Raw genomic sequence first — 15518 nt, 5'->3', positions numbered from 1 at the left:
AGTATTTTTTAGAAACTTCAGGCAGTGTCAGGGATGCCAGTTTGTATTGTTGTATTCAACCACACGGTCAGATGGAGGTACTCAAACTCAAGTTCGATCCCACTCAAAAAAACGCATTTGAATGTTGAGCATTCATTTTCAATTGGGTCCTAAAATGAAGCTTAGATTGCTGATATTATTGTTTACAGCGATAAAGCTTATTTTTCTGAGTACAACGACCCTTTGTACGACCACAAAGAGTTTAAAATGGATTTTTAAATCAATTTTGAAAAATTAACCTCGCGGTCCTTCTTGACAGAAAAGCTCCTACTTGACAGCTCGTTCCAAGGGGACCATAGTTGATTCATCGAAAAAATGTTGTCTTGTCAATTTTTTTTTGCATTAAAATGAAAAAAAGTGATCAGAAATGGTTTTTAATCGTGTTTTTTAGCGTTGTACACAAGGCACAAGCAGTTTATGGCGCATGTTTTCGAATGGATTTTTGTTAGAAATTGAATTGGGTACTAAAGCTCTATGTCAATTTTTATGTACAACGGTAAAAAACACGATTAAAAATCATTTCTGATCACTTTTTTTCATTTTAATGCGAAAAAAAAAATTGACAAGACAACAGCTTTTCTGTCAAGAAGGACCGCGAGGTTTATTTTTCAAAATTGATTTAAAAAACCATTTTAAGCTCTTTGTGGTCGTACAAAGGGTCATTGTACTCAGAAAAATAAGCTTTATCGCTGTAAACAATAATATCAGCAATCTAAGCTTCATTTTAGGACCCAATTGGGTACTAAAGCCTGTTGAGGATACGCAAAAGTACACTGAAATCCTGACCATGGTAATTTTAAGAACATTTGCTAAAAATGCTGCTTATTAAATTAACTGTGGCTTTTTGGTGATTCAGGAGGAGATGGAGATCCTGACCATTGGAACTCGCAAAAACGAAGCCTGAAGCCGTTAGGGATACACCCTTACCAAAAATCATGATTTTTTGAGTTCCAAATCCCACTTTTCATACGAATTTTTCAGTTCAACCCATATAACCATTTTTATGGTTGTAGTACCTGAACTCGAAAAATCGTATGAAAAGTGGGATTTGGAACTCAAAAAGTCATGATTTTTGGTAAGGGTGTACTCATGCGAGGAGGAGTGTTGAGGATACGCATAAGTATGCCTTGACTTGATATTGACTTAATGTAATTTGTTGAATAAATCATTCTTGTTCTGTTCGTTGCCCCTGCAAGACGTGTTCTGCCAATAAAGCCCTATTTCAATTTTTATGTACAACCTTGGCTTGTGCCTAGATTTTGAGTGAAGCTGATTTCTGCGACTTCAAAGTTTATTCATTTTTGTATCGAGAAATTAAAAGTGAGAGTGTGTGCGTGCAACATGGAGTTAAACTTTTCAAAGTGTCATGGTAACCTTCACAGCAACTTCATAGAAAGTTTAACTCCATGTTGCACACACTCTCACTTTTAATTTCTCGATAAAAAAATACTCAAAAAAATTAATTATTTTACATGAGCGTGTACCCATCCCACTTATGCATGGCAACACTGTCAATCGAGCTGAGCCGTCATCCGACGAAGAAGATTCCAAAAAGTTGAATTTTCGATTGCGCTGCTGTTTTCCCTTCCAGCAGCAGCATTTTTTGCCGTCCTCAGCATAAAATCGTCGCTCTAGAATTTCATTCCGCGACATTCGTTTTCTCGCGAGAAAATTATGTCCAGCAACGAACACACCCCGAAGGAATCGTTGGTAAGTTGCACAAAAATCTTTCTTTTTGTTGACGTTTGATTTCTTTCGATTTCCTTTTTTTTTTTCCTCACGCCAAACACAACAATCTCAAACGAAACTCATCAACCTTCCTCCTTAAAAATCAACCGCCCGGGTGCAAGTTGTGTATTTACGTTACATAATCCGGCGTTGGTCACACGGTGACGGTGACGCCGCGCAGAATTCCTCCCAAAATGATAAGGACCATCAAAAACTAACCCCAAAATCATCTGTTCACACTTCCGGGAACTTACACGCTTTGTTTGGTTCGCACTTCCGGTTTCGTTTATTTTCGTTTTTTTGTTTGGTTCCGGATTCAGGTTGGCGTGCCTTCTTTTGTCGGTGGAGTTCCATCAGTGGTAAGATTGTTCCGGTTTCACCGGACTCCGGATTGGTTGGTAAGATTAGATTAGGAGGGGGGCCATTTCCGGGTAAGATTTTTTTGAATCCTGACGTGTAAGATGAAGAGTCAGTATAACGTATAGCTCGCTTGGGATCGACACCAACGACCGATAGGAGGGTGGGCACATTCCGTTGAGATATCCTTCTGACGAACTCTGTCCCCTGCTAGTTGAACGGCGGCGCAGGTTCAACATCAACGACAAGATCAAGGAGCTGGGCACGCTGCTGCCCCGGAACATGGAGGGCTCGAGCAGCGACATCAGCGGCAAGGATGGCCGCGTCAACAAGGGCACGATCCTCAAGGGGACGGTGGACTACGTGAAGGAGCTCAAACAGGAGCTGAGTGCGTTGAAGCACAACGGAGAGCTGCTGGTCGCGATCAAGAACGAGAACATCATCCTGCAGCACAAGTTGAGGGTAATTTGGACGGGTTATTTTATTGATTTTGGTATACGAAAGTCCTCAGATGATGTACCACCATAGATATTGCTTAAAGATTCCTTTCAGCCCTTAATTAAGTAGGATTCTGAGTTGAAGACGCGAGTTTTAGACGCATCTCTTCTTCGTATTGGTCGAAGGATTGATTTGCTAGAACTTACGCGACAACCTTTGGCCTGAATCCTACAACATTCTTTCAGTTTACCAACGTGTAAGTATCCCTTTATTGCCTAAGTTCCGCAATTACCTCGTTTACTTTTTATGTTATGTTTGTTGTTTACACAGACTCGGTCACTTTGGGAGGAATTCTGGCCGTGGAAAGTTCCCCTTTTCAGGTACTTTTCGTACTAATCCGCCATAAAACAGATCATCGCACCATAAGCACAACTCGCCCCCTAATAACAAACTCTAATCACGCGTTCCTCCTCTCTTTCTCCGCAGCCAAAGACCGACCAGCAGCAGCAGGCAGCCCCCACCAAGCAGGGCATCGTGCGGGTTAAGTTCTACCTGTACGTTGAGATGAGCGAAAACAATCTACAGCTCGAGAACCACCTCAAACGGCTGCAGAACCTGCGCAAGGAGCTGACCCACATCAAGGACACCGACTGGCAGTACGACTCGATCGACAAGTTCTTCGGCCAAAATCACTAGTGAAATAGACTAAAAGAAAGCAATTGAAAGAACAGTTTAGTGTGAGAAGAGTGAGTGAGCGAGAGATGTGGCGGTTAATTTCGGCGGTGAAAGGGTTGGTGGTCGGTGGGCAGCAGGAAACACAGGAGGACAAGATTCGGCGGCTGGAGGCGCAGGTCGCCGACGAGGACGAGGTGGACGGAGAGGCCGAGCGGCAGCGGTTGGAGGAGCAACGCCGGCAGGAGCAGAACAAGCCTACGAATTGCTTTCAGCAGACGGGTGAGTTGCGGTTGCGATGGTTCTTCGAAGATCACCGTGGTGATCGTTGCATTCGATCGAGATTTCTCGAGATTACGACTTACCATCGACAAATCTCGATCTACTATCGACAAATTACGACTTACCATCGAGAAATTACGATCGTAATTTTACTGTTTAGAAATCTCGAAATTATAAGTAATTTTTTTTACTGTGAAAAAATTACCAAATTCAAAATAATCTAAATAATTTTCTTTTTAATTTCAAACAATTTCAAAAACATACAAATTTTTAAAATTTAGTAAAAATCCGAAAACTGAAAAAAAATCAAAAAATTTAAAATATTAAAAAAAAAAAAAATTTCAAAACTTTTAAAATTTTTGATGAATTAAAAAAAAAATTAAAATTCAAAAAAAATTAAAGCAAAATCTTAATAAAAATGCATTTTTTTTTAAATTGAAAAACAACATTTTTTTTATTTTTATGAAATTGAAAAAACTTTTCTTTATTTAAAAAAAATGAAATAACAAGTTAGTTGTGGTTAGTTGCGCTAAAAAGTCAAGAACAAATTAACAAACATATTTAATTTTAATAATCCAGAAAATAAAAAAATATTCAACTCAAAAAAAATATGGAAATTGGTTAAAATTAATACAGGACCAATAATTCCACTCTGAACCCCTCTTATTGTTTTGTTACAGCTATTTATCTTTATTTTTAGTTTTATGTTTCTTCTGCTATTGTTTCCTAAAAAAAAAATCATTGAGTTTCTAATACCTCTCGATGAACTAAACTAACATAAACTACGTTATTCATCGCCATTCAAGGGGCATTACTCTGTTTTCACTAATTTCAAATTACATGCAAGCAGGGTAGATAAAAATATCAAACTATCAGCTCTCAGCAATTCGATTATCAAGCCTGATAATCATGCGCTTAATATAGCAGATCTTCTTTTGTCATTGATTCTTTTTTTAATTAAAAAAATCTTTCAATAAAAATAGAAATTTAAAAAAATGGTAAAACTTTATTTTTTTAACTTATGAATTTAAATTAAAAAAAAATTATATTATTATTTTTTTTTAATTTTAAAATTATTAAATTTTTTAAAATTTTCGGAAATTTTAAAAACTTTAGAATTTTTGAAATTCTTAAAATTTTTGGAGAGTTTTTTAAATTTTTTAAATTTTTAATCTTTGAAATTTTTGGAAACTTAATTTTTTTTTAATTTTTGAATTAAAAAAAAATCTATTTTTTTTAAACTTGGCTTTTTTTAAATTTTTGGACATTTATAAAATTTTTAAATTTTTGGACATTTTTAAAACTTTGAAATTTTTGGACATTTTTAAAATTTTGAAATTTTTGTAAATTTTTAGATATTTTGAAATATTTTTTTTGAAATTTCTTAATTTTTTTTAAATTTTCGAAAAATTGAAACTTTTTAAATTTAAAAAAAATTAAAACTTAAAATTCTAGAGTAAATTTTCAAAAGGTCCTATGCGACAAAAGTAAACAAACTGAGTTATTTATTGCATGAAATTCTGCAAGCCGAAAACTACACTTTCCGCTGATCCAATTTATTAAAAGCCTTTTATTTTTTCAGTTATTGATAAAATACAAAACAACCTAAAACGATTCTCAATAAATTATACACCAAATAATTATAGGTCGTTTTACCACGTGGGAGTCCTATGTGCATTAGGGTCAAGCGTGCACATAGAACCTTAGCAATTCAACTTATGATTCATTTATATCATTTTTCAATTATGATGCATATACGCTCATATCAAAATGACCAAGGTGCATGATTTTTAGTTATTTTGTTAAGTCGTTTTTTTATAAAACTCTGAAACAAAAATATTTTGCAATCTTCATGTTTGTCCAGTCCATGCGAAACGTGTAGTCATCAGCTGATCGAGAATATGAAATGTTTCAATGCTTGCAGTGCGAGAGAGAGAAACCGATAGGAGAGAAAATCGACCAATCAGCGCTCTCGTCGTCAGCTGTCAGATAGGTGCTGGCAAAACATCCTATCCGACAATGTAAACAATATTTGGCAGAGTCGCATAGGACTTTTCAAGTTTTGCCAATTTGCAGTTGTTTCTATTTGCTTTTTTGTTTTAAAAGTGCTTTAATCTTATTATAAGCCGAATACTTGTGTCCAGGTAAGTTTTTCCTAGAAAATAATGCGGTGACTGCGTTTTGGCAGCTGATAATTAACTTTAAAAAAAGTGTTTCTTGCGTTTAATTTCATATTTCATTCCAGATGTGTGGCGCCCGGGATTGGACGGCAACGTGCGAAAGGACGCCGTCGGGACGAGGATTCGCCGAAGGCCATCCTGAACCGGCTGACCGGTCACGTCCCGTGCGCGGCCAACGGGTACGCCTCGCTGGCCAGCGTCGACTCCATGAAGGACTTTGTGGCCCAGCTGGCGCGAGTGTCGCCCTCGCGAAGCTACATCGTCGTGCTGGAGAACGCCGACCGGGTTCGCGACATGGACCACAACGTGCTGCCAATGTTGCTGCGACTGCCGAAGGGGACCGGGCTGGACGTGTGCGTGCCAGTGCGTGCTGCTCGTGTCGGATTTGCCGTTTGAAAAGTACTTTGTCAGGACGGGGCTCGCGCCGGTAGTGAAGCTGTTTGTGGCCGAGTACAGCAAGAAGGACATTTTGGTGATTATGATGAACGATTTCGAGGCGGTGCGGGAGCAATTAAGGATTGAGTTGGAGTAAGGGTTATTTTGGATGTTTTAGGGCGATTTGTGATACTGATTGGTTGTACTTTTTAGGTCTTACAAGCATGCCAACTTGTCGGAGGAGGAAATTGATAAGCATCTGAAGATTGTGGAGATGCTGACGCCCGATTTCTACGAGAACTACCTCAACATCTTCCTGAACGTGTTTTTCAAGGTGTGTCGCGACTTGAAGGAGCTGCAGCTGGTTGCGCTCGAGTGCTTCCACAAGTACTGCGAACCGGTGCTGGACGGGACGACTGCCGCGGACGACGTGACCCGGCTTTGGCGGAATATTTCTAAAACCATGAAACTTGCCCTCGGGACAATCTACATGCGCATGGAGAACGTCAACCAGGAGTTGCTACGTCCCATCACCGTCGACGACCAGACTTCTTTGGAATCCGTCGAGCAGATGCAAACGATGAAGCGGCTGGTGCAAACCCTGGAACTGCCCTTCTACGCCAAGTTCTTGCTGATTGCGGCGTACCTCGCGAGTCACAACGCCGCCAAGGAGAACAAACGACTGTTTATGAATATCACGGCAAGCAAAAGAAGCGCCTCCAGTCGGTCAACGCAAAGGCCGAGGTGTCGGAGAAGATGGCCACCCAGCTGGGACCGAAGGCGTTCACCATCGTCCGGCTGTTGGCCATTTTTACGCCATTCTGGACGAGAAGGTCGGCCTGACGTGCAACTTGTTGGCGCAAATCTCAACGCTGATTCATCTCAAGTTCCTGAACTTTGCCTCCAGCGAGGGAACCATCATGGACGGCAGCGCGCGACTTCAGTGCACCGTAGGAATGGACTTTATCGTGCACATCGGCAAGATGGTCGGCTTCAACGTGAGACAATACCTGTGCGATTTCTTCTAAGCTTGCGCTTGCGTGTGTTTGTATTTATTAAACTCAACTTGTTACTATTTTCAATAAATATTCTGGTAAATCCGAGATGTGAATCGTTTCGCTGAGGGTGGTGACGCGGTACCGCACCTGAAAGAGGCCATTCTGGAGACACTGGTCGCGCAGCAGCAGGCAGTACGGGACGGCAATCGAGTCGAGATGGTGCAACTGTTTGGCCAGGGAACGACCGCCGTTACGCTCGGAGCAGTCGAGCACGGGAAGGTTCGCTTTGCGCAGCACGTTGCACAGGTGTTTGGCCTGGTCACGCAACTCCGGCATCAGGGCGGGATCTGGAAAGCGAGAAAGACAGTTACAACTCAAATCAGAAACAAGAACGCAGTCTTACTTACTGTCGGAAAGACACACGATGCCACACTTGAACGGCGTCAGCTTGCGGTGAATCCTCACGCTTGCATCGCCGCCACTCTCAAACGCATCCAGCACGAACTGCAGCGTGGCCACTTCGCACTGACGCAGCCGCAGCATACTGGGCCGAATCCTTTTACTGCTGGTTCGGCCCACCTTGATTCGAAAGTCCCCCAGCTCTTCCTCTAGGGCGGCGGCGTCCGCCGGAAAGAGTTCCAGCTGTTCCAGCGTGAGTTCCTCTCCGCCAAGGCGACTCTTGATGGCGACGGATTAAACGCGCGTGTCCGCGTCCTGGCGGGGGTCCGAAATGAAGAACCGGCCCGGATCGCACGCGTATCGCATCCACCAAATCTTGCGCTGACGTTGGACCTTGTACATGAACTCGCTGGAGGTCGACGGGTTGATCAGGTATCGGCAGGAGAGCGTGTGACCTTGGTCCAGATTAAGGGTCAAGGAATCATTCAAGGGAACCTTCCCGTTCGCAAATCGCTCCTCAATAAATCCTTTCTCAATAATTATTGATTCTATGTTCCCAAATCTGTTTCTTTTTCTGTCATATTTAGTAACTACCGAAATAGAAATTTTACATCTTTTTAAACTAACAATACCAAACTTGGCAAAAAAAATTTTGGTCAAAACTTAACACTTTATCTTCTTCGGGCGGAACCACCGGAGCTGGAACGCTTACGATGCCGCAGACAGTCCTCCGTAACACTCGCGATCGATTCTCGCCTGCTAATTGCTCCACTGTGCGGATACCGATCCGAGGACGACGAAGAGTGGGCAGCTTTCGGTGGCGTTCCTTGCGGTGGTGCTTCGAGGACAGCGAACTCGACGATTTACCCGACGAAGATCTGTGCTTGTACCGATGACGGTCCTTTTCCCTGGATCGCGGATCGAGTGCCGATTCCGGCCTTTATTCTCGTACCACTCGCCATTCGACCGGTGCTTCTTACTACTGATGCTACTTCCATCACTACTGACGACGAGTAAGTCTCTACCCACTGGACTGCCACAGCGAACCGCCTTCAGGACACCTAAAACCAAAATGCCTAATTAACTCGAATCACGCAATCCAACAAATTCAACTTACCAGCGACAGCCAAGTGGTTGCTTGCTCATTTTCTTTTTACACTCCTGCAGTCCCCAGCTCGTCTTCTCGTTCCGGCCAGCACCTGAACTCTAATTTATCACTCTGCAACAAGAATCTAGCCCCACATTGGAAAATAATCTAAAAAAACATTCAAAAGCTTGAAAAATATTAAAAGTTCTATCCGCACCCAGGCAAAGAATGTTTACATTGTCGTATAGGTTGATTTGTCAGCACCTATCTGACAGATGCAGACGAGAGCGCTGATTGGTTGTTTTTCTGTCCTAACGGTTTCTCTCTTTCGCACTGGAAGCATTGAAACATTTCATGTTATCAATCAGCTGTTACCTACACGTTGCGTGAGGATTGGGTGATCATATTTATTTGAAAAAAGTTGTTAATTTTAAATCAGGATTTAAATTTAATCTTGAAAAGTCCAATGTGCAATACTACACGAGTTTGGTCCAATGTGTTAAGTCCTATGTGCAAAATTTGACCTATAAAACGTGTCCTATGTGCACTCATAGGTCGTATGAAACAAATTGCTTCAGAAATCAGTTTAAACTAGACTTTTGATTATTCCTGTTAATTACACTTAAAAAGCATCATGCTAAGTCCATTTGGGCGTTTTTAGAATTGAAAAAAACTCAACCGTGTTTAAATGGGATTTAAAAATGTTCCACAAAACTTCGACGTGAAATTTCTCAGAATGAGGATTTTGCAGATAGGACCTTTTGAAAATTTACTCTAGAATTGTTGGAATTGCTAAAATTTTTAAAATTTTTGAATTTTTTAAATAAAAAAAATAAAAATAAATCAAAATTTTAAAAAAATTAAACGAACATAAAAATTTCAATTCAAAAAATTTAAAAAAATAAAAAAAAATCAAAAATTTTAAAAAAATTAACAATTAAAAAAAAAGCAAAATTGAAATTTTTAAATTTTTTTGAACTAAATTTAATTTTTTTTTTAATTTTCAATTTTTTTTAATTTTTGAAAATTTTGACATTTTTGTATTTTTTTAAATTGTAAAAATTTTCAAAACTTTTAAAATTTAAAAAAAAATTAAATTTTTTTTTTGAAATTTTTAAAATTTTTAAAAGTTGTTTTTTTAATTTTTGAAAAATTTTACATTTTTGAAATAGCTAAAATTTTTAAAACTTTTAAAATTTCTAAAATCTTTAAAAAAAATAAATTTTTGATATTTTGTAATTCGTTATTTATTAATTTTGTATTTTTTCAATTTTCCTAAAACTTTAAAAACAAATTTAATGTTTTGAATTTTTTGAAATTTTTTAAAACACTTTCGATTGTCAGTCGTAATTTGTCAATGGTACATTGAGGTTTTGCAGCGCGACTGTGTTTCAAATGTAGGTGGCGCCAAAATGAGGTTACTTGCCAAAAATCGTATTCCTTTCTGCTAGATTGAAGAACAAAATCGCTTATTTCTCATGATTCCCTGCATCAATCTTAATGAAACTGGTTGCAAAAGACGAGAAAAATTTTTTGCTTTAAAATAATGAACATCAACTTTTGGGCGCGCAAAAAATTGTGACTTTTTTCTTTAAAAAACATGTTTTGGAACACGAAAAAATAAGTTTCCCTGTATATATCAAGGAAATAAACAGTTATATAGTTGATAACAGATGTGTTAACGTATATTCAACCATTTTTATTGATTTTTGACAGACTTTCTTGCCAAATAGTCCAAATTACTATCTTTTTCTAAATTTACAGTTTTCTCATAGAAAAATCAAACAAATATTAGAAAGTTGTACATCAAATTGTTGGAAATAATTTTTCTCATCCGAATCCGGCATAATTTTTATAAAAATGATGATTAGGAAGGAAAAAACACATTTTTTCTAAAAATCATAGGTTTACGCTAATTGTTCATAGGTGGCGACACATGTCTTTTAGCTTTGCTGCAAATTCTCTATAGATCGAAAAATTACGATCGAATGATCTCAATTGAGAGATTCGACAGAAACGTGCACGCATCCTGGTGGCGAGTAGAAACACTACGCAACGATGTTCGGAATGACAGCGTGCTTGGAAATATTTTTTTTTTTTGCAGTTTTTGATTTTTATTTCCTTCAAATATTTTTTAACGCCGATGAAAGTTATTGTAAAGTGTGACAATCGCATAAACGAATCGAATGATGTATAAATCATAGGGGCTGAGTTGATTTTTCATGTTCTTCCTCAAATTTGCCAAAAAGATCTTTTGAAAAATTGATTTAAATAGAGAATTTGCAGCAAAGCTAAAAGACACGTGTCGCCACCTATGAACAAATAGCGTAAACCTATGATTTTTAGAAAAAATGTGTTTTTTCCTTCATAATCAACATTTTTATAAAACTTATGCCGGATTCGGATGAGAAAAATTATTTCCAACAATTTGGTGTAAAACTTTCCAATATTTGTTTGATTTTTCTATGAGAAAACTGTAAATTTAGAAAAAGATAGTAATTTGGACTATTTGGCAAGAATGTCTGTCAAAAATCAATAAAAATTGTTGAATATACGTTAACACACTTGTTAGCAACTATATAACTATTTATTTCATTGATATATATCGGGAAACTCATTTTTTCGTGTTCCATAATATGTTTTTTAACGAAAAAGGTCACAAACTTTTGCGCGCCCAAAAATTGATGTTCATTATTTTAAAGCAAAAAATTTTTCTCGTCTTTTGCAACCAGTTTCATTAAGATTGATGCAGGGAATCATGAGAAATAAGCGATTTTGGTCTTCAATCTAGCTGAAAGGAATACGATTTTTGGCAAGTAACCTCATTTTGGCGCCACCTACATTTGAAACACAGTCGCGCTGCAAAACCTCAATAAGATTTATTTGATTGATAATGCTCCTTATGTGTGTATTATTGATCGAACAAACTATTAGAGTCATATTACAGCAGAATTACAAAAAATTGCCAGTTATTCGATTTTTTCCAAAAATTTCCAAAAAATCACCAAAATGCATTTTTAAGGTCAATATTTTGGTCAAACAGGAAGAAAAGTAAAGTTTAAACACTTTTACATAATATTACATCATTACTTTAAACTTTTGCAACATTTAACTCAAGTTATCCAAAATATCGATCATCTTTTCAGAAAAATCGTTTAAATAAAATACCAGTCACAATTAATCACTACAAATCACCAAGCATTATGATCCTTAGCGAAATTGCCACACTTTGCAATACCCACTTTTCTGAAAATGCTTGATTTTTCATTATAAACGCAATTTTTCCCTAAAAACTGCTCAAACTGTATGGGGGCTGTCATTCCGAACACAGCTGGAACAACAGCGAACCTAGCGGAAAAAACGTCGTCGAATTCTTCAATCTACTATCGACAATTTACGACTAACCATCGACAAATTACGATCGAGAAATCTCGATCGAAAATGCAAAAATCACCACGCACACTTTTAACGCCCTGCAACCCTTTTCAGGCTCCATCACCAAGGTCGAGGCAGATTACGTCGTGATCGACTCGAATCTGTACGTGAAGAAGAAGGTCCTGCAAGACTGTCCCTTCCGGCAGCAGCTCGAGGTGGGCAGCAAGGTGTCCTACCTGGCGTATCGCAGCGCCGACGATGACGAGTTCCGGGTGACGAAGCTGGAGTGCCTGCTGGACGATGGTTGGGGCGAGGAGAGCAAGCAAGCACCGACCACGGTCGACGAGGAAAACACCCAGCTGATGAAGGAGCTGGCGCCGACCTACTTCAACTACAACCAGCGCAGCGAACAGGGCACGGTCACGGCAAAGCGTAACGGGTTGCTCACGGTGGAAACGGATTTGCGTGAAATCCCGGTCGAAATGGACGATGTCGAGTTGACGTTCATTCCGGAGCGGGGTGATTACGTCGTGCTCGAGTGCATGGTACAGATCGACGAGTCGTACTTTGACACGCGCGGGGACATTTTGGAGGTGAAGAAGATCTCCCCGACCCGGTTGGTGCGCGGTTCTGGGCTCGTGAGCAAGGCCGACGAGCGCGGAGGTGAAATCATGACCGACGATGGCAAGTACTACTACTGCGTGGAAAACTGCGAAGAAGCGGCCAAGCCAAGTCACGGCGATCGCGTGGTTTTCGAAGCGGTTGAAAATGCCGAACTGAACTACCGCTGCACCAAGGTGGTGATCGAGAAGGCGGCGCCCAAGACGGTGGAAACGGCCAAGGCGTCGCAAGCGCAGCGCGATCCGGACTTTTTCGACGATAAGCGCGGCATCAAAATTACCGACCCGCTGCAGGTCAAGCTGAGCGAGTTGAACGAGACCAAAAAGATCGACGTGATCATCAAGAATGAAGCAAGACATCAGCACAAAATCCTGTTCATCTCGATCACCACCAGCCGGCAGACGTCCCAGCTGACGTTGCTGTCTCCCCTCGAGAAGGAGCACTTTATCCAATCCGGGGAGTCGATCAAGTACTGCTTCGAAGTCACCGCCAAGAACTACGGCATCAGCAAGGAGGTCGTGTACTGGCGCTTTGGTGGAGGCTTCAAGATTGGTCGGTGCATCACGATAGCGGTGGGAGATTCCGAAATTATCGTGGCCCAACCGACCAACGAGGGAACAACGCAGGCCCGATCAAAGGCTGGAGTGCACCGGTTGGCAGCGTGGAACGAGTACAAGCGCGGCGGTGAGATCACGCCCGGCCAGAAGATCAGCAAACGGGCCAACTTTATCGACATAAAAATCGGCGGGTACCAAGTTCCGGACAACCTGAAGGAAATCCTGCTCAACCCATCCTTTACCAAGAATCAAATCGACGAAGAGCTGATGCGTACTCAGCGCTGCCTCCAGCTGCAAGCGCTCACACCGGAAAACTACAAGGCACTGTTCAAGCTGTTCCTCTGGATGGAGGACATTCAGTGCGAGATCACCATTAAAAAGTTCAACCTCGATCGGGCACACTTTACCCGAGAAGACAGTTACCTCGCGTTGCGCATCGAAAACGTAGGCGAAACCCGGCCTTCCCTCATCCCGGGAGATCGTCTGGTAGCGACAGCGCCGTGCAACAACAACCAAATGGAACCCGGAAACGGTGCCGTCATCCACAAGGTGCTCAAGCACAAGATTTTGGTCAAATTCAGCGAGCACTTCCACGCCAAGTACAACGGCGAAGACTTCAAGGTGACGTTCCAGCATTCGCGCGGTGCCTTCCAGAAACAACACCACGCCATCAACTGCGTAACGTCCGCCATGACGCTGGACTACCTCTTTCCGACGAAAACGACCATCCGCGAACCGTGGGTTGACGTCAAGATAAACGAGAACGGCAACCTCGCAACGACCGAGTACGACAACGAGTTCAAGTGGTACAATCCGTCGCTCAACAACATCCAAAAGGACGCCATCAAGAACATTCTCCGCGCGGAGGCTCGCCCTCTCCCGTACGTGATCTTCGGCCCACCAGGAACCGGCAAAACGATGACCCTGATCGAGCTGATCCACCAAATCGTGAAACTCTCCGCCGACAGCCGCATCATGGTCGGCACCCCTTCCAACAGTTCGGCAAACCTCATCACCGAGCGGCTCATCAACGCCAACGTCCTCCGACCCGGCGAGTTCATTCGAATCGTTGGCCTCAACTACGTCGAGCAGGAACTCATCCCGGAACATCTCGCCCCGTACTGCGGAACCGTCGACATCGCCTCCGAGCGAACCGTCAAGGGCGAGGAAATCGTGACCAAGTCCGGCCTCAAGCAAAACATCCAACTGAAGCACCTCGGTCGACACCGGATCACAATCGGAACGTGCGTCACGCTCGGAACCCTAATGCAGATGCGTTTCCCCCACAACCACTTCACCCACATCCTCGTAGACGAAGCCGGCCAATGTCTCGAGACGGAAACGCTCATTCCAATCACGTTCATTAACCAACGCTGCGGAACCGTCGTCCTCGCCGGTGACCCGATGCAGCTCGGACCGATCGTCATGAGCACGCACGCGCGTGGCTTCGAACAGTCGCTGCTCGTACGCCTCATGGACACCCCTCTCTACAAACTGGACAAGAACCGCTTTCCCGACACCGCCGGATTCAACCCACGCCTCGTCACCAAACTTCGCTACAACTACCGCTCCCTGCCCTGCATCCTGGACCTGTACAGCGACCTCTTCTACGACTCATCGCTCATCGCCTGCGTCCCCGCCGAAGACAGCAACGAATCCGCCTTCCTCACCCAAGTCATCGACACCCTCCCCATCAAACCCTCCCAAACGCCACCCTACGCGTTCATCTTCTGCGGTGTCAACGGCGTCAACAAGCAGAGCCCCGACAGCCCGTCCTGGTTCAACCCCGCCGAAACCAAAAGCGTCTTCAACCTGCTCCTCAAACTCTACAAAAAGGGCGTCCGCTCGGAGGACATCGGCGTCATCACCCCGTACCAGGCGCAGGTCAAGCAAATCCGCCGAATCCTCGACGAGTCCGGCTATGGCGGCTCGTCCGGCCTGCAAAAGCCCAAAATTGGCTCCGTCGAAGAGTTCCAGGGCCAGGAGCGCCAGGTCATCATCATCTCAACCGTGCGCACCTCCAAATCCATGCTGTCGAGCGACCTGCAGCACGCGCTCGGATTCGTCGCCAGTCCGAAGCGGCTGAACGTGGCCATTTCGCGCGCCAAGTCGCTGCTCGTCATCTTTGGCAATCCGCACCTGCTGTCCGCCGACAAGAAGTGGCTCGAGCTGCTGTTCAAGGCGATTAACAACGGAACGTACTGCGGGTGCGAACTGCCCGACCATTTGGCGCCGTTGGCACGCGAGCAGGCGCTGCTGAACGGCGGTGGGGATGAGCCCGCGCAGGATGAGGAGGGGAAGGAGTAACCTTTGTCAGAATTTAACCAAGAACTTTATTATTTGAGCAATAAAACTAAACGTTGAATTATTATAATTATTGGTTTGAAACACAACCTCATTTTAAAAATGA

General features: G+C 42.3%; 3 protein-coding genes and 1 pseudogene across 4 annotated transcripts; 3 read left to right on the top strand and 1 right to left on the bottom strand.

Moving 5' to 3' along the window:
* Positions 1-1549: 1549 nt before the first annotated feature.
* On the top strand, positions 1550-3275 carry LOC6033572. Of its 2 annotated transcripts, XM_038260033.1 has the most exons (3): positions 1550-1749; positions 2088-2942; positions 3049-3275. In XM_038260033.1, exons 2-3 carry the CDS (start codon positions 2874-2876, stop codon positions 3256-3258), a joined length of 279 nt encoding a protein of 92 aa, XP_038115961.1. In that variant the 5' UTR covers positions 1550-1749; positions 2088-2873; the 3' UTR covers positions 3259-3275. The 2 variants fall into 2 exon arrangements, with proteins under 2 accessions (XP_038115961.1, XP_038115962.1); XM_038260034.1 differs by lacking the exon at positions 2088-2942.
* Positions 3276-3298: 23 nt separating this feature from the next.
* Positions 3299-15518, top strand: LOC119768799 (probable RNA helicase armi). Its single transcript, XM_038260031.1, has 2 exons — positions 3299-3516; positions 12045-15518. Exons 1-2 carry the CDS (start codon positions 3324-3326, stop codon positions 15413-15415), a joined length of 3564 nt encoding a protein of 1187 aa, XP_038115959.1. The 5' UTR covers positions 3299-3323; the 3' UTR covers positions 15416-15518.
* LOC6037390 lies at positions 5418-7122 on the top strand (annotated as a pseudogene).
* On the bottom strand, positions 7121-9066 carry LOC6039955 (DNA polymerase subunit gamma-2, mitochondrial). The gene is made up of 4 exons (XM_038260032.1): positions 8586-9066; positions 7844-8529; positions 7477-7727; positions 7121-7416 (listed from the first exon to the last, which is right to left on the bottom strand). Exons 3-4 carry the CDS (start codon positions 7610-7612, stop codon positions 7133-7135), a joined length of 420 nt encoding a protein of 139 aa, XP_038115960.1. The 5' UTR covers positions 7613-7727; positions 7844-8529; positions 8586-9066; the 3' UTR covers positions 7121-7132.

Source organism: Culex quinquefasciatus, chromosome 3 (assembly GCF_015732765.1).
Source record: "Culex quinquefasciatus strain JHB chromosome 3, VPISU_Cqui_1.0_pri_paternal, whole genome shotgun sequence".
In the NCBI taxonomy this organism is placed as follows: Eukaryota; Metazoa; Arthropoda; class Insecta; order Diptera; family Culicidae; genus Culex; species Culex quinquefasciatus.
Note: the sequence above shows the minus strand (reverse complement) of the source record. Positions and strands in the feature narration are given on the sequence as shown.

Excerpts from the sequence above, each read along its gene's own strand:
- LOC6039955 (XM_038260032.1), bottom strand. The coding sequence starts at position 7,612 with ATGCTGCGGCTGCGTCAGTGCGAAGTGGCCACGCTGCAGTTCGTGCTG. Across the intron at positions 7,417-7,476 it reads CATCGTGTGTCTTTCCGACA|ATCCCGCCCTGATGCCGGAG; the intron begins GTAAGTAAGACT and ends CTCGCTTTCCAG.
- LOC6033572 (XM_038260033.1), top strand. The coding sequence starts at position 2,874 with ATGTTTGTTGTTTACACAGACTCGGTCACTTTGGGAGGAATTCTGGCC. Across the intron at positions 2,943-3,048 it reads TGGAAAGTTCCCCTTTTCAG|CCAAAGACCGACCAGCAGCA; the intron begins GTACTTTTCGTA and ends CTTTCTCCGCAG.
- LOC119768799 (XM_038260031.1), top strand. The coding sequence starts at position 3,324 with ATGTGGCGGTTAATTTCGGCGGTGAAAGGGTTGGTGGTCGGTGGGCAG. Across the intron at positions 3,517-12,044 it reads GAATTGCTTTCAGCAGACGG|GCTCCATCACCAAGGTCGAG; the intron begins GTGAGTTGCGGT and ends AACCCTTTTCAG.